Below are 22,023 nucleotides of genomic sequence, written 5' to 3' on the forward strand. Positions count from 1 at the left end.
TTTTCTTGACAGATTTGTTTTTAATTTCATGTTAGGAAATGATGTTTTTACAGTGTAAATTTCACATCGTTAATGTGTGTATGCGGTGTTAAACATTCACTTTGGTAGAAGAGTTTTACAATATCTAAAAAAATAAAACTTTTACATCTTTCAGTGCCAAACGTCCAATCTATTTTGGACGTTTCGCGCCATCAATGGCAGCCGACAAGTTAAATCAATATAGTAAAGATGTAAAAATCCAACTACCAAAGTGAAAATATGCACATGGGTAAAAAAAAAAAACTTTTCTTCATCTTAACAATTAAATGAGGAATTTCCCCAAAACTAATTAAAACGTATTGCAGAGATTTAGAAAATAAAAACTCAGTTGAGTCACTTTAACCCATGTTGAGCATTAAAGGGTTAACTCCCTATTTGAAAAATGTGAGTTGTTATTTTCCATCATCCCACAAAAGACAACAACAAAAATCCCATTATCTTAAATTTAACAAACAAAATTTCTCCCCATTTGGAGACTTAAAGGCAAGACGATATTTTATCACACGCTCAACTTTCAACTTTTCCGTCAAACTTTCTCCGGCACTTTCCGATAGACTTTTTTTTACCCGTACAAAATACCCATTTTCCTCCATCCCGCCCTCGTGATGATTATATTGGGGACTGAAAAAGAATCAAAAACACCCATAAACGAAAATAGACTTGTCTTCAAACTTCCTGTCTACAACTTTCTTTTCCAGATAAGAAAAGCAACCTTTCAAAATAAAACCACCCCCATAGTCCTGATGTTAACTTTTAACCCCAACCGTCCTCATTTGTGTTTTTTCACTCACGCGAAAAATCATACTTAACCTACAATTACATTTCAAGTTTACTACACACAAAATAAAATTCACTTTTTTTGTTGAATTTTACACCCCGAAAAAATCTTTTTTTTTTTTCCACATCAACATTGTTGATTTGTAACAACAAAAAGCAGCATTGTTTACGACTGGCCTAAAAGTATTCTAACCTTAACCAAAAAAAAAAAAATCCTGAAAAACTACCTCTAAAAGCATTACATTAATTTAAAACTACGAAAACTAAGGCAAGAATTCCAGTTGGAACCCGTTTCCGAGGCACAATACTTGAATATATACGCATGAAGATGTAACATAGGAGCCAGTCCTGCATTATAATGATTGATCTATAAGCACCACCCCGTAAATAAGGTAAGATCAAAATTTCAAAATCACGAAAAAATATTGATTACAGTAGATGGATCATATACACCAAAAAAAAAACTATATTTGTTTTTATTAGTCTTCCTCTAGAGTAGGGGTGTCCAAACTACTACATCTTATGATGAAAATATGGAATATGGCCACCACAAGAAGCTTGAGTTGATCTAACACCATGTTTCAGTTCGCATTTTTAACCATAGGGGGAGCTAGTCACTTAAACGGTAAGAAAAATAAGGTCAATATTGTGTAATATTCTTCTACCTCTGGATTATTGTTATTTTTTGTTAAATTATTCACTGTGATTGACATCAAACCCATTTCAACTGACATTAAGTGATCGTCTATCGCTGCCATTGACAGCGATAGACGTCCAATCCATTTTGACTGGGAAGGATCTGCCGGATCTGTCGCTATTAATGGCCCACAATGAGTTAATACTTAAAAACATGCCTTGAATGCTCTTGATTTTGGAGATAAAAGTTTGGACACCCCTGTTTATGAACATATCCCACGCAAATTTTGTCATGAATTTAGCGTGACGCCCAACGGAATAATTTCGTTCTATTCTCTTAGTCGCAGATGGAGACGGCGTCCAATTAGAAATATAATCCGAGCTAAAGAGAGGAAGGTCTCACTCGATGATGGGGGCCGACCGATCGTTGGTGACCGTTCTTCGGAGACGAACGTGGGCGAACGGGTTGGTCCTGAAACACCAAATACAAACTGGATTGAAAAAGTGCATTGATACGCTTTACTTTGTAGGAGACAATTTGTCAAATTGTCAAAAAGCACCAAAGGACTACTTTTGAATTTAATAGGGGCTTTGTGGGTAGTCGCTACCATTCATCCCTGTCAAACTGGATTAGGCATTTATCCAGTTAAAAATTTAGCGCAATTTATCGAAGGAAAACTCAGTAAAAAAATAAAAATAAATAACAAATGAGTTCAAGGTTTCACTCATCACGGAAATTGACGATATAATATTTAACCACTAAATGTATTTGTTTACGAAAGCTTTAACTCTATCCCGTAAAGAATAACTAAAAATTAATAACGATATAAAATGAATACGTTAATCTTGGACTAATTGTCAGAATCTAAGATTAAATAAATAGAAATAAAGACATCTTTAATCATTAACGTGAATTGTTCGCGTTAAAGCTTTAACTCTACACACAAATAAATACTAAAAAGTAAAAAAAAAAACAATTACAAATAAAAATCAATGAATAAAACTAACTTGGACACTATAAATGATATTTTTTTTAAAATTTGACCTATTGACCTCATTACTTTGACTATTTTGAATATTCATAATGTCGGAAAAGTGTTCTATAACCTATTCCTTATTCTACGGCACGTGTCAAAGTGGCGGCCCGTGGGCTAAATCTGGCCCGCCGCATCAATTTGTGTGGCCCGGGAAAGTAAATCATGAGTGCCGACATTCTGTTTTAGGATCAAATTAAAATGAAGAGTATAGATGTATATTAAATTTCCTCATTTCCCCCATTTTAAATCAATAATTGTAATTTTTTAATCATTTTTTTCTGTGTTTTTAGTTCAAAAATCATTTTGTAACATCTAAAAATATATAAAAAAGCAAAAATAAACATTGTTTTAGATCTATGTAAAAACTGAATATTCAGGGCTTTTAATCCAGTTCTTTTAATCCATTTACAAAAAAAAAATATCTAAATATTATATCTAAAATGGTCCGGCCCACATGAAATCGAGTTGACGTTAACCAACCCGAGTCTGACACCCCTGTTCTACAGAATAAAACTTGCCGCTTTTGATATATTTGAACTACGATAATATTTATGATTTAAGTCGGTTGGTTTTGTGACTTCCCAATGAATGTCGGTCTAATAATAACGATATGTTTGTTCAAAGGAAAAACAAAATATTTGGTGGTCTCGACATTCTGCATTGCCAACAAAATACCTAGTCGGAGACGGTGGAGATGCGGCCAACTGCGCGCAGATCTGTCGTAAATGAGATACAAAAAATATATTATTAAAGTTATTACTCCCTCACAGACGTGCCGGTCGGTACCGGTCTGACCTTGCTGCTGTCGGCCATGCTGTACGGGCGTGGGCGGAAGGTGCTGATCCTCTGCGGGGGGAGGGAACGGTCCTCCTCCGATTCGGGGGTGAGAGCGGGGGACACCAGCTGGTCCAGCTGGCTCATGCTGGTGCTGTTGGCCTTGGACAGGAAGAAAGAGCTGCAAGAAGAGCTTTTATTAGCCGCTTGCTAGCCGTTAGCCGTGTCCGTGGCGCTCAATGAGTAATCTAGCGCAATGTTTCCCAACCGTTTTGGAGAGGCGGCGTGGCAAGAAAACCCCTCTAAATTACCTATATTTACAATGTACAGTGGTACCTCGACCTACGATCAGCTCTACCTACGACATGCTCGAGGTACGATGAAAAATTCGATCGAATAATTCGCCCGAGATATGAGAAAAATTCCGAAATGCGAGAAAGCCAGGTAGCCATGACATGAGAGGCTGTTTATCATTGTAGCACACTGTCTTTTTGGGGCGCAGCTCTTTCGTTTATAACTACTCTATCTTCGAGGACTGAACGATTTATTCAGACGAGTTTCGACCAGGAAACGCACAACGCGCATGCGCAGGCAAAAAGAGGGCTTTCAGGGTAATGAAGTATATTCGTGCACACAACACCGATAGGCAATGGCACCCTTTCTCAGAATAAAACTTCATTACCCACAATCAATACGTGGGTAGGCTGAGCTGTTGCATTTTTTCAGTGTTATTCCTTCCTTAGCCTGTTAGCTCCCGCAATTGCTCATTCAAGACTACGTCTCGTTGGCAAGTGGTCGTGCGTTATCCTATTGTGAGGACATTTGTGTGCATCATTTTCGGAATATTTTGAAGGGAATACAACAGCAAAGAGCCCATCGTTAGCGGACGTGAGGGTGGAGGCGTGGCAAACAACTAACCTGGCCAGAACGAAGGTAAAAAAAGATTAAAAGAAAATTAGAATTCAGTTTTGTGAAAAGTTACATTAAACATATTTTTGAGTGTCTGTATATATTAATCCAAGTTAATTTAAATTTGTTTGTTCCGTTAAGAGTACGTTGTCGTGGAAAGTCCCCCCGAAATCCCCCCCGCCCCCAACCCCCTCTGTGCGTCTCTCTCTACCGTCGGCGAAATCCGCCCAATTTTAGTTCTAGTAAACACATTTTATTACTATGAAACCACTAGTTATGTGTTACTTTGTTAATAGATGGCAAATTAGAATAAATAAAACATTTGTTTCCAATCCAATATCCTGTTTTTGGTGTTTTTTCAGAGGGCTGGAACGAATTATTTTTTTTTCCCATTCATTTCAATGGGAAACGTCCGCTCGAGTTACGAATCGCTCGACATACGTCGATAAGTCAGCGACTTCCGATTTACGGGATGTCAAAAAAAGTCATGTACTGTTTTGATTGTCGTAAAGTTATGACTTTTCCCTCCCAAGATGAGTTCGATCTCTTAATATGACGGCAAAAGCAGTTTTGTGGTTACGTTATGGTTAAAATAATATTTTTTAAAAATGACTTCTCTTGTAATGTTGCCATTTTACCCTTATAATATTTCAATTTTGACCTGGTAATATGACCATTTTTCTCTGGGAATATTACAACATGTGACCAGTGGTTGGGAAACAGCGCCCTAACGGTATTTGATTGCACCTTTTCGGCGTTTGGTCGAGGCTGACTCTCCTCTCAAGGTGATCCGTTCTGGCTTGTGGCTGAGTGTAGGAGTAAGGGAACCAGCCTTTCCTATGGTAAACCCAAAAAAGTTGGCAGGTAAGGTGAAAAGTGGCTCCGATTCTTGTCATCGAGGAGCCTCGAGGCGTTTTCGGAGCAGTGTGGAATACCGTCCCGTCCGATCATTCTGCCCGTAGTGCCAGCCGTCTCTCGGCTCAGAAATCAGCAGGGTGACCATGTCGCCGGGCAGGAAGGTCAGCAAGGAAGCGCCAGCTCCGGCACCACCGCCTCCCCCGACTTCTGAAGCGCCCGGCGAGTGAGCGAATATGGCTTCCACGCGCGTGGGCCCAGAGAGTCCACCCATTCTGGGGCCTGGGTAAGAAAAAAAAAGGGTAAAAAGATGGGATTTATAGATTAGGCATGGCGAAAACAGCTGGAAAAAAATACAGCAAAATGTCCTCTTTTGAGCAAATTTGGTCCGTTTTAGATGGCAGATGTTGCGTTCTATGAATTATGAAAAAAAAAAAAAAAGGACGGCAGCGAATGGCATCTGAAAAGCAAACAGGTATTCTTTTTTGCCAGCGTGCCTAACCAATCTAACCGACTATTGACTGGATCAACTTTTCTCCAAGTTTTTACAATGCACATTTGGGGCCAACATAGTAAAACTCAGTTAAAAAAATAACAATCAATAAGTTATTTCTCTCTCAGCCAATTAACTGCGATATCAATGGGTGAGTAATGAACTAGCAAAACTATTGTTTGTGGTAACTCGTTGCCAATTCAAATAAAAAATCCCTCCAATGTAGCTCATATACCAGCAATTGATAGAAGGGGTACAACAACTAGTTAACTGATAGGGGGGAAAAAGAGGTGGTACAGGGAAGACCCTATAGGGCAGGAGTGTCAGACTCGTGTTGGTTCGCGGGCCGCTTTAACGTCAACTTGATTTCACGTGGGTCAAACCATTTTAGATATATTTAGATTTTTTTGTATAAATGGATTAAAAGAACTAGATTAAAAGCCCTGAATATTCATTTTTTTTATAGATCTAAAACTATGTATATTTTAGCTTTTTTATATATTTTTAGATTTTACAAAATGATTTTGGAACTAAAAAAACAGAAAAAATGATTAAAAAAATTACAATTATTGATTTAAAAGGGGGAAAATCAGGAAATTTAATATACATCTATACTCTTCATTTTAATTTGATCCTAATACTGATATAACCAAGGACAAAAATTAGGTAAAAGACATTTTGAGAAGGATAACAGGATTTTTTTAATGAGCTAATTAGAGTTTTTCATCTTTAAGGCTTTAAAAAAAGTTTTATTTGTGGTCTGCTATGACCCCAAAAATCCCAGTTTGTTTAATTTGATCCTAAAACAGAAAGTCCTCACTCATGATTTACTTTCCCGGGCCACACAAAATGCAGAGCAAATACAAGCCACAACAGAAAACTGATAGGAAAAAAGGGGTGGACAGGAAAGAATAAGGTTTGATAGAGTAAATGCCAATAGTGCGACTGAAGGGAAGGATAAGACAGGAAAGACATTTGGATGGTCACCTTGAAAGCCGCCCGGCTTGAATTCGTTCCCGGGTCTCTTGGGGAGCGGGAGAGTCGCCGTGGCGCACATTTCGGCAGACTTCATCAGCCACGGGTGAGCGGAGGGGAGCGTGTTGTTGCCCCCCGCCCCCAGCGGCACGGGGGTCACGGCCCTCGACATGGGGGCGCTGTGAGGCAGCGGGGGGCTGCGGGGGACGCCGTGGGCGATGGCCACGGTGACCCCCTCCGAGGAAGCGCCGCCGGGGGACACCTGGCTGAGCGACATGACCGTGGAGGGGATGAGGCTCGGCGACAAGTTGCCGGTGATGGCCGCCGCGGGGAGAGAGGACGAGGGGGCGCCGCAGTCGGCGGGAGGGGAGCGCCCGCGCCGGGGCGACGCGCCCGCGGATTCGGTGGCGGGCACGGGGCGGAACGTCCGGGGGGAGCCCCGGGGGTCGTCCTCGGCCCGGGAGGACGAGGACGGGGGGGCTCGCTCTTGTTGCTGCGAGCGGTCGCCGTTTAAGAGAGGCGGGACTTCTTGAACCGACAGCCTCTGTAAATTCGGAGTCCGTTTGAGCCACGGTAGAAGGGAAAGCGGCGCTTTGTCGACGTGGTCTGACCTGTTCCGACGGAACGGATCCCAGCTTGGTGTGTCGGAGGACCTCGGCGATGCCGGCGGCTCCGGACGTCTGCGGCGCCGTGTGGCGGAGCAGGTTGAGCGCCCGTTCCGGCAGCTTGGTCGGCTGAGTGCACGACTGCTGCCACGAAGACAGCTTCTGCGATAGGAGCTCCCGTACCTGCGGACGGAAGAATCAATTGGGCTCCTTTTCAGGACTATGGACATTTTATTCACACGTTAAACTTTAAGACATTTTAAGTCACCACTACACATTTTGCGGATTTTTTGGCCTATAAGACGGGGTACTCGGCCGTTTGGTCGCCGGACGTTTGGTCGCCCGGAAGGTTATTGATAATTACCATTTAAAATTGTTGCTCAAATTCTCTAAATACAAACTGCGAATTATTATTTAGTCATACTTAATGCCCTATTAATTATTAGGCTAAAGAAAAGCTCCAAATTTCCCGGACTTTTATTGTTTTTTTTTGGAGAACTTGTTAAGACCCTGACGGATGTAGCTTCTTAAAGGGACAACGCATGTACATACAAACTCTTCTACACTCACAGGTCGGCTCAGTGAAACTGCTCATGGCCATTGTTGGCTTTTATTGATGCGTAGACCGTGTTGTTTTACCTTGTTTTGTTGCCGGACCCTTGATTCAGTCAGCATTTTTTTGAGTGACAAATTCGGCTTATATGCGAGAAAATGTCTCACATTTTGTAAGGGCAATTTTTAATTTGATCGGAAACTTGTTAACATATGTTTTTCAGATAACTATAACCTAAAACAAAAAAACAACAACATAACAGGCTGTCGTTGTCAGAGAGAAACAAAAACTGAAGTATTAGTCGCAAGCCCGGCGAAACCATGTAAAATAAGGGCGATTTATAGTCCGTAAAATACGGTCCTTCCACAAAATCGCACGCCAGTCCTCCCCCAAGCCCAAGCGGAACCTCAAGTTTGACCCCTCGGTAGGATAACGCAACGCAAGAGGCCCCGCCCCACCTTGCAATGGTAGTTGATGAGCAGCTTGGTGACGCAACACTGGCGGTCCACCAGGAAGCAGTACCTCCTCCTCTCTTCGGTGAGCGCCGACCTGTAACCCGTGGCGACCAGCGTGTCCAACTCCACTTGGCGCCGACTCATCAGCTCCACAAACTAAGAAGAGAATCAGAATCCGGTCGGCTCCAAATTGATAGGCGACCTTTTTCAAGCGCATTGTTGTCATTTCCTGCCTCATCCAAAACGCTACCGTGTTGACCTTTCCTCCAAAATAAGACCGCTCGGCTTCCGTTTAAAGCAAATAAACCCCGGCGATCCGTCACTCGGAACAATCGGCTAATGCCGATTGCCACGCGAGCTCAATTGTTTATTTCTCACCAACTAATTCATAATTATATAATGTATTCTTGCATTTTTTAAGCGAATTAGAAGTGTATATTCAGTTCTGTTTCATTATTATTTGTTTATTTACATTTATTTCAACTTAGAAGAAACAATAGATTTTAAAAATAGTCTTTTTTTAAATTATATTCATTTAAAACAATATTTCAAATGAAACCGAAAACCTAAAAAAAATATATTTTTATTTTTCATAATGATTGTATTTACTTTTGGCCAAAAATTTCATTTTTAATTTCATTTATTCATTCATTTTCCATTGTGCTAATCCTCCCATGGGCCGCAGGGTATTATTAAATAATAAAAATAAAAATAAATCTTCAAACAATTCTATTTAATCAAAAAAATCTCACCAAAACAAAAAAAGCAACAAATAATAATAAAAAAAATAGTAAATATTTTCTTTTTATATTTAAATTTCTAAATTGGATTACATCTTGTTCATTTAAAAATCCTAAAAATCAAAAATCAAAATTCAATACCTTCATTCATGATTGCATAAAAAAAAAAAAACCTAAAAAAGTGTATTTTATTTTTTTTAAAAAGGGGGCAAAAAACTCAAATATTCTTTGTTTTCCGGAGGATTGAAATTCTACATGAATTAGATTTGAGCCAAAAAACAAAAGGCGACGGGCCTGTCCAAAAAAGCCAATAGAAGAATGTTTGCATCGGGTACTCGCCTGCATCTCTCGGTCACCATATTTATTGGGGTGACGGCTTCCCAAGCTCTTCCTACGGAGCTTCTTCAACTGCGCCTGGCAGCGTTCGATGGAGTCGCTTTTGCTCCGACGCTCCGTCTGGTACTTCTTCAGCGTGGCCTGAAAAAAAAGGGAGGACAAAGACAGGTCTAGTTCGTTCTGGTCCGACCGGGAACCATCGGCGATGTTCTCACGGTGAGGTATTTGATGTCCAATTCCAGCTTCTGCTCCAGCTGGACCAGCAGCTCGGAATGAAACAACTTGAGCTGTTGAAGAAGACACAAAATGATGGACTGCCGTTAATTACTTCCATTGTTATGGACACATTTTGTCTTCCGTTGTCTTACCACGTCTTCCAGCTGCACCTGGATTTGTCTGTGGACTTCGGCCATCTGAAACAACGTGTCTCCTGCGAAACATAGCAAATAACTCATTTGTCCCCCATTGACGTGTGTACATGTATTATAAAAAACGGCCTTGATTGTGTTTTTTTTTCCTCATAAAAAATGAGTCTGCTTAATGACATTGAACCACTTGCCCACCATCAACGACATTAAACGTCCAATCCATTTCCAATCTATTTATTTGTATTGTGGCTATTGGATACCAATGATAGTGAATAGACACCATTGACAGCCATGTAGGTCAATTTCATTGACTTGGAAGTGACCCTGAAATGCCCCAAAATGAACAAGTGACCCGAAAATCCCCCCAAATCAACAAAAAGGCCACCCCAAAGCAATTCCCTCCCCCAGAAATGACCATTTTTGGTTTATTCATACAAGTTTGTCCTTTTGAGGAGCGCTAACAGCTAGCTAGCTAACAGTTAGCCATGTAGGTCAACTGCATTGACTGGAAGTGACCCCAAAATGCCCCAAAATGAACAAGTGAGCTGAAAACCCCCCAAAATCAACCCCCCAGAAATGACAATTTTTGCTTTATTTACAAGTTTGTCCTTTTGAGGATCGCTAACAGCTAGCCCCAACCCTTAATTGAGGACCAAGATGGCGGCGCGCACGGGTGCAGCGGCTCTATGCTCTCCTTTACCAATTTCGTCATACGCAGTTTCTGGGTATGATGACAATTAGGCTTTTGTCGAGTCAATGATGATGACAAAGCCTATGTCTGATTATTATTAATTGTGATTGTTGCAAAATATTGTAATTTGGCAATTAAATTGTGTAATAATTTTTTTTTCTTGATTATTGCTAATGAATATGGAACAGAAAAATAGATGTTTGAAGCGGAAATGCCCTCCTATTGTGGAATGACCCAAATGCACTGCAAACTAGCTGGATTGGTAATAAATCTTCTCGGTCCAGAGTGCCTAAGTTTTAACGCCTTTTTTTTTTAAAAAGATTTACGGCAGTCTAACACATCGTACAAGTGACCCAATTCACGTGAGCTTTTTCACAAACACTAACTATTCATGATCTAATAGTGATACTACTCATTCATGGACCCAAGCAAAGTCTAGTTAACTAAAATAGCCCATTTAGACATGTCAAATTATAGATTTCAAATGATTTTGAAATATAGCTGCACAATATGACCTGAAATAAAAACGTTGTTTTTATTTTTCTTCAGAAAATTCAACACAATGAATAAGAGTGAATGTATCATTAATAGTGCAGCATTTTCAAAATAAAATGGCGTCAAATACTACTTTTAAATGAATTACTAGATTGTGTTTGAAAATGAGATGAAGCTCAATTAATCTCGTGTGAATAATCTTCAATTTATTATGGGATTAAGCGTCTGTAAATTAGATTAAACGCAATTAATCTGGCAATGTTTCCCTTTTCATGAACAAGAAAAATTATTGGATTGTGTATGAACATGAGATGAATTGCACATAATCTCACGATGAATCTCATTTTCATACCAGTCTGATTTATTATTGATCGTATGCAAATGAGTTTAGCGCAATTAATCTCATTATTATTGGACGATGTGTATGAAAACTAAATAAATGAATCTAATTTGCCAAATCTAATTTTCAGACTCCAATTTAATAGTGATTGTATGAAAATGAGTTTTACTCAACTAATCTCACACGATTACTAATCTCACTAAACTCATTATCGAACGGCATGTACTATAAAAATGAAAACAATGGCAATAAATGTCCGCAAGTAATCTTATTGTCCGCATACCTGTCAACCTCTGCCGATAACTGCCCTTATAAATGATTATGATTCCCCTTACAAACCCCCAAAAAACCTTACAAACACCGTACGACTCGTACGAGTCGTACGGTGTTTGTAAGGTTTTTTGGGGGTTTGTAAGGGGAATCATAATCATTTATAAGGGCAGTTATCGGCAGAGGTTGACAGGTATGCGGACACATCCCCAACGACAACGTGACTTGACAGGCCTGATTTAATAGAGGTGTAGAACTACCCTAAAAAATAAAACATTATGAAAATAAAATTGCTGATAAACATTTCTTTATGACCAAAAAAAAGTCTATTAAGGGATTGCAAGTCTCAAGACTTTACTTTTGACCAAAGACAATTTTTGGTCAAAAAGAGGTGCTTTTATCATGAAAAAAATGAGGAACAAAAAAAAAATCCCTTCCGCTACCTTTCAAAAACTCACTCCATAAGTGCATACCTGTCAACCTCTGCCGATAACTGCCCTTATAAATGATTATGATTCCCCTTACAAACCCCCAAAAAACCTTACAAACACCGTACGACTCGTACGGTGTTTGTAAGGTTTTTGGGGGGTTTGTAAGGGGAATCAATCATTTATGAGGGCAGTTATCGGCAGAGGTTGACAGGTATGCATTCATACAAAAACAATCATTTTAACCCCTGCCCCCCTTTTTTTTTTACCCGATTCCGATCTTTTTTTCTGACAAAAAATGGAAGGATTTCAAGTTTTAATGTTTCTAAAAATGTTCCCCACAGGCAAAATTTTGGACACCCCTGAACTAGAAACTTCCAAGCTTCAGTAAGGGTTTTTGGGGGTTTGTAAGGGGAATCATAATCATTTATAAGGGCAGTTATTGGCAGAGGTTGACAGGTATGTGTCCTACTTGGTTTCGCATCCCTCGAAAATGTGTACTTGTGACCTTCTTGGGGATTTGGACTATTTACATTTCCACCCCTACGGAGGCCACGCACACAAGGCGGCGGGCGAGCGGTATGCGGCGAGCGGCTGGCACGTCGCCCTCTTGACACGACCCCCCTGCCTCCCCCGCTGTTTTGGGCATCACAATGAGATCATGTGGTGTTGTTAATCTCCCAACAATGAGTCCACTTTCTCTCTCTCCCTTTTCCCCCGCGTTTCCTCGCCGGCTACATTTCCCCCGGCGTCTTCATCTCCACCAACTCATTTGGCCACGCCCCCCCGAGCTCGCTCACCCAATTCCTTGGAGCCTTGGCTGTCGCTGGCCAGCTCTCCCAGTTTGACCAGGGCGTCAAAGTAGCCCTTGGCAGCCACCGTCACTCCTGCGGGAGGCGGGGGACGGGGGATGGTGACGATGAGCGCTTTGGCGATCGATGACGGCGACGTGGATTCGGGCGGGACTGACCTGTCAGCGCTTTCTCGTAGTGTTTGCCCATGGTGACAAAATTCTTCAAACTGGGGTTAAAGTGGTCCAGAATGCCCTGTTGGGAAACATCATTCATACGTATGTTCGTTAAAATGAATAGGAATATGTTCATTAATATGTGCTGTCCCTTATTAAATAAATCAAAGTCAAACTCAATCAGGCGCAAAAATAAAGCCTAAATTAACAATAGTAACAACAATGCGCTTACGATGAAGTGAGTGATGGATTATGAAATTAATGGATTGTTATGAGTCGATTACTTGTTGTGAGACATGATTAAAAAAAGGCTTAACATTTAAAAAAATAAAATTAACACATTAGATCTTTTCATAAAGTAGTATATTAGCTTTTTTCAAAATAATATATTCTTAAAAAAATGTTTTCATGAATGCATGTTTATTTCATTTATTTATTAATTTATAATAAAACAGAAAGAAAAGATATATTTTTGTCAAAATTAAATGTATTCATTTTAAAAAAAAGTGGATGAAAAGCAGATCTTGGTGGTAAACTTTTAAAAATATCTGCTTTTACTTTCAAAGAAAATAAATATATATTTTTTAAAATGTTTTCATTAATATATGTACATGTACTTTTTATTCATATTAAATCATAAGAAAATTTGACTTTCTAAATAACTAAATGAGTTTATTTATTTTAAAAAATGCTGATAATATACTTTTAAAACCATCTGTTTTTGCTATTGGGGAAAAAAAAACAATATTTTTTTTCATTTTCATCCTCCAATTTAGAAAATTAATAATTTTTCTACTATGTGATGAGTCAACTGTTTGTTATTTCATACCTTATAGACATTTTCCGTCATCTTGTTGACTTCGTCCGTTCGGGACATTTTGTTTTTCTGATATCTTCACTCTTCTGCGTGGGTTTTATTTCACTTGTGGAACTCTTTCTTTCTTTCTTTCTTTCTTCTTGGTCAGGATGCTCTAAACACAAGTGATTAAAAAAAGATACAATGACTTGGAGAATTCCTAAAAAGGGAGTCATCACATTTATTCCAACGTGTGAAACGACTGCATCTGATTCGCCCAAAGTCCGCGATAAAAAAGCCACGAAAGGTTGTTTAGAGGTCAGCGCGACCTCCCGTCAAGATATGAGCGGTCGCCCTTGACGGAAAGCAGATATTTTCTCACGGATGTCCTCCCAGACCGGCCCGGGACGATTTGGACGTTATCACGCTAATGAAAATATGACGCGAGATAGCAACACCGGCAGGTGTCCAGCCCCCCCAAAAAGCCAAAATCCAGTCTGGTTTCGGTGGCCCAAAAAAAAATATCAGCAAACATTACATTTATTATGCGAGGGAGATTACAAGGTAAGACGTTGACCCAGATCGGCTAATGCTACGTGACACACACACACACAAAAAAGAACACAGCCCCAGACTCTTGGTCATTAGGGCCACCCAGGTATTTTTTTTGTTTTTGTGTGACAGAGGGGGGGAAAAGAAACAAAAAAATAATAATTTAGGCAGAGAAACCCTCTACAGATTTTCGATGAAGGGTTTTGAAATGTTTTTGCATAAGAGGGAAAAGCCTGCAGGTGGTTGGGCGCTAACACAGAAGATGCATTCATGTGCTTGAGCCTCTTTAAATGTGAAACGGGGTGCGAGGGGGCGGTCCTAATCGATGCACTTTAGTGCATTTGAGGCAAAAAGGCTACCTTTTCTAGCTAACATTTTGATTGGTTGAATAGACAGTGTTTGTGGAAAGATGAAATTCCGCAAAAAAAAGGTTTTGAATATTGAAAACAAGTTTCAAATGAACTACGAGCACCAGGCTCCTTCTCCTAACTTGGAACCGACAGCTGCAATTAATTCATGTCATTAACCCCATGATGTCGGAATTCAAATTTAACAAAAAAAGGGACTGTTGAGTTGTTTATGAAAAAAGTTAAATATAGTCCTAGATGGAGAGTATTTAATTGAAAATTACAACTAAAAATTGAGAAAATGCATTTCTAAAAATTTATTTAAAAACATTTGAAACAAATTGGAGATATTTAAAAAATGAAACTACATTTTAAATATAATGTTTCAAAACTTAAATATTTTTGGGGAGCATACGGAATTATTTTCATTAAACAGATTTTTAAATAATTAATTTATATTATTTTCAATACATTTTCTGTATTTACTACTTAACTATTTATTACTTTTTATTTAAGGATATTTGCATTTTTAACTGCAACTTTCCCATTAAAAATAGATTGGACTTTTTGACAATCACGTCTAAAAAGTGTCAAAAGCCAAAGTTTTGCTAGCTTGTAAGGCAGGTGACTTAAAAAAAACATTGAAAGTGCTCATTAGCCTAAGCTGTCCAAGCTAGCTTATTTTAGGCTATTGACAAAACAAGGTAATACCGAATGTGATTTAAAATAAAAAGACACTGAAAATGGCCGTTAGCCTAAAATGTGGTATCACTTTTTTTGCTACCAGAAATTTAAAAAAAATGTTAAAAAGAGAATACTTTCTGTTGTCTTTCTCTTTGAAAAAAAATAAATAAATAAAAAGAGAAAGAAGACTATTTGCTAATAATATTAGCAAACCAGATTTGTACATGATTACTTGCTTAAGAAACTTGCTACCAAACTCTTCTATTTCAAATGAAATGGATGTCTATTGCCATCAGTACTAATCTAGTTAACAGTAATTAGTCAACATCACTAAGTGCTTGATAAAAACTAAAAAAAAGTTCATTTTTAGCCCAACTCTGGTTCATCGATCACCATTCATGACAGAGAAAAATGTGCTACTTTTTGACCTCAAACAAACCAAAAAAAAAGTTGGGATCCCTACCCTCTATGACATTCCAACCATTACAACAAGTAGAGAAACTCAGATTGTACTGGAGCAAAACAATAAAGAAGCACAAGAGAAAAACTGAAAAGCAAGCATTCGGGCGCTAATAGCTACCTTGCATTCATCTCATTGTCGGAAGAGGCGAGCGGTGATGACCAGTCCTCTCTTTTCTTGCCTCGGCGAGTTAGTGAGTGGGGGGTTGTTCATTGGGCAGGCCACTAAATCTCCAGTCCCCTCCACCCCTTTTTCACATGCTCTCTCTCTCTCTCGCTGGCCTGTGGACAAGAATGGAGGTCAGATATTTGGTGCCGTTCAGTACCTCTCCTCATTACTGAGCCGATTAACAAAAAAAAAGGGAAAAAAGTGTCCCGAATTTCTCTCTCGCCACGCAAACGTGCACATCTTTCCCCAGCGGAGCTCCAAACCAGCTCTGGCTGGGCCTGAATAACAATGAGCTGACAGGACCTGGTCTGAATAGCAGCGGGAGAATAATGACTTGGACTTTTTAAGCCAAAAAAAAGGGGGGCGGGGGGCAATCGACAAAAACCCGGGTGCAGTAAAACACAGGCATGGCCTACATAGATCTAGAGTAGCACACATTCCTGCTCCCTAAAAGACACGGTGGACAGGAGGAGGCCTCGCTGCATGCAAACAAGGCGGAGGAAGCTTTCATCTCAACTTTTTCATGGCTTGGACGTGGCCAAGCCATGAAGGAGGCGGCCTTTGCTTCTTTTCTTTTTTTTACAGTCACATTGTTACATTTGGATGAGTGGGCTCATTTTTGTAATTATTGTTTTTGGACTGATACTGTTAATCCAGAGAATGGTTAGCGCGCTGGCATCACAGTTTTGGTGTCAAAGGTTCAATCCCAGGTGTGTTCTCACGTTGCAAGTTCTACCTGGGCTTGTGTGGGTTTTCTCCGGGTACTCCGGTTTACTCCCGCATTCCAAAAACATGCATGCCAGGTTGGTTGACGACTCTAAATTGCCTCTAGTTATGAGTGGGAGTGTGATTGTACCAATTCAGAGTGGGTCTCCCATTGTTAGTTAAGATAGGCTCCAGCACCCCCTGCGACCCTTGTGAGGATAAGCGGTTGGGAAAATGAATGAATGCACCGTTAAGCCCCTTTTAGACGTGCTCGGAATTCTAGTAATGAGACTGTGTTTAAGTAGTTCGCATTTAGATGAGAACAAAATGTGCAGACTAGTTACACTGCAAAATACACAAAAAAATGAGTAAAATACACAAATAAAACAGTTTAGTCCATCGGTAATGGTAAATTTAAAAACTGATTTAAAAAAAAAAAATATTAAGTCGTATTAAGAAAAAAAATGCTCACCCAACATAATGTTTTTCTGTTATTTAACTTATAAAATACAGTTGTAACTGCTGTGCAAATCTAAAATTAAACATAACATTTAAGAACTGGTTAGTGCTAAGCTAATCAATGCTTGAATTACATTTGCTAACTTAAAGTATCGTCAAATAGACGCCATATATCAAAAAATTAAGTCAACTGACTAGATTTACCTCTAAAATGGACCAAAAAACCTAATTTGCTGTTGTGAATTGTAGCAATCAATTGCCCCTTTGACCACTAGAGGGCAGCACATCTCAACATATCGCTTGGGTATTTTATGGACAAGTTTGCTTACTCATTTTACCGTACTTTCCATGGATATAAAGCAAGATTGGAGCACCAGAACAATTAATTCCCCCGTTTTCTTGATAAAAGACAAGCGAATACATCTTTGGTGAGGAAAAAAAACGTCACTAGGTCAAGCCGCCTGAAGTTAAAAAGGAAGGTACTATTACGTTACCAAATGACGCTATTGTGCCGTAAAAGTGTCAGACAAGTTAGACAGTCACTCCGTATAAGATTTAATCGGGGATTTTTGAAGCTAAAACAACTTTTGAAAGTGAAATTATTGTGTGCCAAACAAGCTTTATAGTTCTCTACCTCCATATGTAACGTAGTGCATTGACGTGCTGTACTTGTGCGCAGGCGCGAGCAGGATGCTTATTTTTCCTACTTTTTGGAGTTGCAAGTGCACGCAACACACTGCAGTGTGGTTTATAAAACAAAATATGTCAATCAAAATACACACCGGCCATACTTAATTGAATTTGACATTTTTCCAATTTGGTTAAATTAATTTTTGGTTTGATTTGATTTATAATTATTTAGATTTTTACTAAACCATTTTAAATTTGATTATTTAAACATATTTCCCTTCTTTTTCCCCTATTTTAATATTTTTCCCTGAAAAGGATCGTTTAATTAATTTAATATTTTTATTCCAAATTATTCATTATTTTCTTTATCGAAAATTGCAAAAACGGTGCCGCAACCATAATATGACAGTATGATGTCAAATGGGGGCGGTAAAATATTGGGCCGCAAGTTTGAGACCCCTGTTCGATATGAGTGCAATAAAAGGGTTAAATAAACCACGAATTACAAAATTCTAAGATTTGCGAAAAAGCAGAAACGCACTTAGTACAACATGCCACTTGTTTTGACTGATAAGAGTGCTCGTGTGTGTAGAGTTCTTGACCTTTTCCATGCCGCGGTGTGTCGTGCCGCCACCTGACTCGCACGATCGGCGGCGGCGGCGTTGCCAAGGCGACGTCATGGCCGTTGTCGGAAGGCGTGGTCTTCAAAGAAACTCCTCTGGAGTAAATCCCTCTGGGCTGATCAGTGTTTTACAACTCCAGTGCGGGCGCGTGGACACTCAAGCCAGAACATCAGGTAAGATTTATGATTTTCTAGAGACAAAACATAAGGAATATCTCATTAATTGTCTTTTTCACTCAGCAAACACGATATAAGTTTTACTCATATATATATAGTACAACACTTTATGGAGTCATACTTGTCATCAGCAACAATAAAAGAAAATCCATATATTTTTCACTTGGAACTATATTAATAATAGGCTAAAAATATGTTTTTTTATTTAATGACAGGTGAGAAAAATATATATATATATTTTTTTACATTTTAGCCGGAGAAATAGAAAGCTGATTTGGATTTTAAAAATTCCATAAATGGAAGCTATAGTTAAGAAAAATTTAAACAGGAAAAACTGGCGAAAATAGACTTCTTGCCTTGTTGAAAAAAAAATGTTTGCATACTTTTTTGTGGCGGCAGTAATATTCCAAGAAATGTATATCGATGACATCACAATCACGTCAGATATTTTTCTTTGCCTGCTACTTCTGGCCTTATTAGAAATTGTCTTTATGGTTTTCCATTTCTCACTATTCCTCACAGTGGAAACAGACAGGTGAAATGTGAGCATTAGAAACTTCCCTTAAACCAGTAGTGTCAAACGGGCGGCCCGCTAGTGGCTTCTTCTGCCTGACTGCCTGCCTCTTTGTAGCTCATTCATATCCTAACGTACAGAATTTAATGCTTTCATTTTTTTGACAAGAGCGCCGCAAAACTAGAAATTTTGTGTGATCGACTGCACTTTGCTTAATTTCCTATCCACAATCACATTCGTTTATCCGCCCCCTTCGTCAAAACTGCGCTTTCAATGGCAGCCGATGAGTTAATAAAGAATCTTGAAATGCCCCAAAACCAACAGGACGTGGGCTAGAAATGCCCCAAAATCATCAGTAATTGACAAATGAACAAGAACCATTCCTCAAATTCAATTAGAAAAGACCTGTAAACACCCTGAAATGTAAGTCAAAAACAAAGAAGTGCTACAAAATAAACTCATTATCAATGATAGACGTCCAGTTAAAATGGATGAACTGGACAATGGCGGAAAGTATGTTAACTTTTTGGGCCAAAAATAAACTAGTAAGATCTGGTTGGCACGAATATGGCCTGCCAATCAAACTGACCGTGATACCAATGTTTGCATTGAGTTGATTTGAGGAAATAAACCCTAAAATTTTCATTGGATAGGCAAAAATGGCGTTGACATGGCCAATCGTAGCTTTTTATTTCCAATTCTATTCGTGCTTTGAACCAGACGGCCAACAACTTTTTAAATTGACCTCTATTGGCGCTACCTAAATATCCACCTCTACCATATGGTGCCGTGGATTAGCGCCACCGCGGACGAAGGAGGCTGCTGATCTGAGGGTTAGGTAGCGCACGAGCGCTGGTAATTAGGTTAATTGGGCTGGCGCGGGTGCCGCTAAACTGATCGAGCGGCTGTAGATGGCTGTTGACGCGTTTCCCCAATGGGACCATCTGTCTGCTCGTTAAGCCCCCCCAAGTCACATGCCTCAATAGAATCGGGTCAGAAAAAATATTCATAGGTCAGCGAACGCAACGTGGGGTGGTGAGTTCACGTGCGTGCCATTTGAAAATGACCAGCTAAAAGGACAGGTTTAATATTTAATATTTCTTCCTTCCTGTCAACATAAATAGACGTGAGGGCATGGGGGGAGGTGTTTTAAGGGTTAAACGTGTTAATTGGCTGGTGGTTGCCAATCGGATTGGACGTCTAGTGCCGTCAATGGAGGCCAATTAGATAGAGATGTTACAATGTTATTATGAATAAACTTGATTTGACTATTAAAAATAAAAACAAATCCCTGTCAGACTGGCATTGAGTCATGTTTACCTGCCATTGACAGCAACAGGCGTCCAATGTTATTACTCAGGACCTTTGGCCCTCCAGTCAAAACGGATTGGACCCCCAGTTCCGTCCGTCAATGGCACTGAAACATGAGAGTTCACAGCTAGTTAAAATGAATTGGACATTGCTCACCATCATAAGGATTGATATGAATTAATAACTATGATAAAAAAAAAAAGTTTTTCCTGGCGGTGGGACTTAGTATCGATTTCATTAATCTTCTGTACTACTTTTACACGCAAGGGTTTTGAGTTAATTTTGTTTTTACTAACTTTGTATTTATTTAGAAACTAAATGTATAGACAAAAATACAATGATGATGAGTAATTATTATTTTTAAAATATTTGTATTTTTTTTGTTTTGAACGATCAAAAAAAGTCACTTGCACAATTAAGGGTATGAGGCCTTAAAGTTCAACTATTTAATAAAAAGTTTATTTTTTGGGTGGGAAATTCTGTACTACTTTTACATGCAAGGGTTTTGAGTTAATTTAGTTTTTAATAACTTTGTATTTATTTAGAAACTAAATGTATAGACCAAAATACAATGATGAGTAATTATTATTATTATTTTAATTTTTTTTTTTTTTTTTGAATGACCAAAAATAGTCACTTGTACTATTAAGGGTATGAGGCCTTTCAGTTCAAATATTTAATAAAAAGTTTATTTTTTGGGTGTGAAATTCTAATGTTTTCTCGCGAAATAGCGCAAATGCGTAAATATCCTGTGTTAACCATATTCTAATAATTTGCCATTTTTGATTGAAATGATGAATTTGTGACAAACTGTCGCACCTAGTCATTGACCACATGAAATACCAATATTCCCGACTTTTTCTTTTGCAGATTTCGCCAAGAAAAACAAATCAAAAGGTCCACCTGGATGACGATGGGCGTTTTCCCTTGATGATTGCTGGCGCTCGGATAGAATGGCGCCCGATCAATACGTCGTTGCCTTCCTCTCTCTGCTCTTCTTGCCCGCGTCGTCCGCTTTCGATGACTTGGCGGGGCCTCGCTTCGTGTGCACCCCCATTCCGGCGGACGCCGACCCCGCCTGCTTCCCGGGCGTCGGGGGTACGGCGCAGCCTCCCCCGGGCTGGTGGGCGGCGACCGACGAGGCCAAGACCACCATCCTGCGCCTTCGGGAGAGCCTGCTTGGCCAGAAAGAAACCATCCTGGACCAGAGGGAGACCATCCGGGAGCTGACCGCCAAGCTGGCCCTGTGCGAGGGCTTTGGCGGCTCGCCTCACAACGACCGCCCGGGCGCGCCCACGGAACGCGGCGACGTCGTACCAGATTCGCCGCACTCCGATGGAGTGGAACACCAGGAGAAGGACCCCCGCCGCGGCGCTTCGGCGGACGGGACGTCTTCGCCCGAGCAGATGGAGAGGATGCTTCGGGCACTGAAGGATAGATTGGACAACTTGCAGGTGAGATGCATCATGGGAAAAAAAATGCATTGAATGCTGTTACTATTGCCATTATCCAAGTATAATGAGATTTAACTCTTCACCACAAAGTGCACAAATAACAACAACAAACATTCATTCAATCATTTTCTGAACCGCTTTATCCTCGTAAGGGTCGCGGGGGGTGCTGGAACCTATCCCAGCTGATTTAGGGCCAGAGGCAGGGGACACCCTGAATTGGTGGCCAGCCAATCGCAGGCCACGAGGAGACGGACAACCATTCGCTCTCTCAATTTAGAGTGTCCAATTAGCCTACCTTACATGTTTTTGGAATGTGGGAGGAAACGGGAGTACCCAGAGAAAACATGCAAACTCCACACAGGTGGACAGACCTGGATTTGAACCCAGGACCCCAGAGCTGC

The 22,023-nt window shown here is 39.8% G+C and overlaps 2 protein-coding genes across 7 annotated transcripts in view; one reads left to right on the forward strand and one right to left on the reverse strand.

Moving 5' to 3' along the window:
* The window catches only part of LOC144072641 (BAR/IMD domain-containing adapter protein 2), a 26,187-nt gene continuing 4,164 nt past the window's right edge, over window positions 1-22,023 (reverse strand). For 3 of the 6 annotated variants that reach the window (XM_077597775.1, XM_077597776.1, XM_077597773.1), the window contains 19 exons: window positions 21,486-21,595; window positions 21,072-21,343; window positions 20,178-20,274; window positions 18,147-18,357; window positions 15,703-15,863; window positions 13,573-13,714; window positions 12,747-12,822; window positions 12,577-12,663; window positions 9,553-9,614; window positions 9,400-9,471; window positions 9,188-9,325; window positions 8,112-8,264; window positions 7,107-7,283; window positions 6,508-7,039; window positions 5,108-5,309; window positions 4,920-5,009; window positions 3,285-3,444; window positions 3,165-3,205; window positions 1-1,924 (listed from right to left, as the gene is read on the reverse strand). In XM_077597775.1, coding sequence (XP_077453901.1) covers window positions 1,852-1,924; window positions 3,165-3,205; window positions 3,285-3,444; window positions 4,920-5,009; window positions 5,108-5,309; window positions 6,508-7,039; window positions 7,107-7,283; window positions 8,112-8,264; window positions 9,188-9,325; window positions 9,400-9,471; window positions 9,553-9,614; window positions 12,577-12,663; window positions 12,747-12,822; window positions 13,573-13,620 — 1,911 coding nt within the window. In that variant the 5' untranslated portion in view covers window positions 13,621-13,714; window positions 15,703-15,863; window positions 18,147-18,357; ... (1 more) ...; window positions 21,072-21,343; window positions 21,486-21,595 and the 3' untranslated portion in view covers window positions 1-1,851. Of the gene's footprint in view, window positions 1,925-3,164; window positions 3,206-3,284; window positions 3,445-4,919; window positions 5,010-5,107; window positions 5,310-6,507; window positions 7,040-7,106; window positions 7,284-8,111; window positions 8,265-9,187; window positions 9,326-9,399; window positions 9,472-9,552; window positions 9,615-12,576; window positions 12,664-12,746; window positions 12,823-13,572; window positions 13,715-15,702; window positions 15,864-18,146; window positions 18,358-20,177; window positions 20,275-21,071; window positions 21,344-21,485; window positions 21,616-22,023 lie in introns of all 6 variants that reach the window. The other 3 variants (XM_077597777.1, XM_077597774.1, XM_077597779.1) reach the window with 2 other exon arrangements.
* LOC144072643 (neuronal pentraxin-2) overlaps window positions 18,275-22,023 on the forward strand; it is an 8,337-nt gene continuing 4,588 nt past the window's right edge. The window contains exons 1-2 of the mRNA XM_077597783.1: window positions 18,275-18,340; window positions 21,039-21,622. Of these exons, the coding sequence (XP_077453909.1) occupies window positions 21,122-21,622 (501 nt within the window). The 5' untranslated portion in view covers window positions 18,275-18,340; window positions 21,039-21,121. The remainder of the gene's footprint in view (window positions 18,341-21,038; window positions 21,623-22,023) is intronic.

Source organism: Stigmatopora argus, chromosome 4 (genome assembly GCF_051989625.1).
Source record: "Stigmatopora argus isolate UIUO_Sarg chromosome 4, RoL_Sarg_1.0, whole genome shotgun sequence".
Lineage (NCBI taxonomy): Eukaryota > Metazoa > Chordata > Actinopteri > Syngnathiformes > Syngnathidae > Stigmatopora > Stigmatopora argus.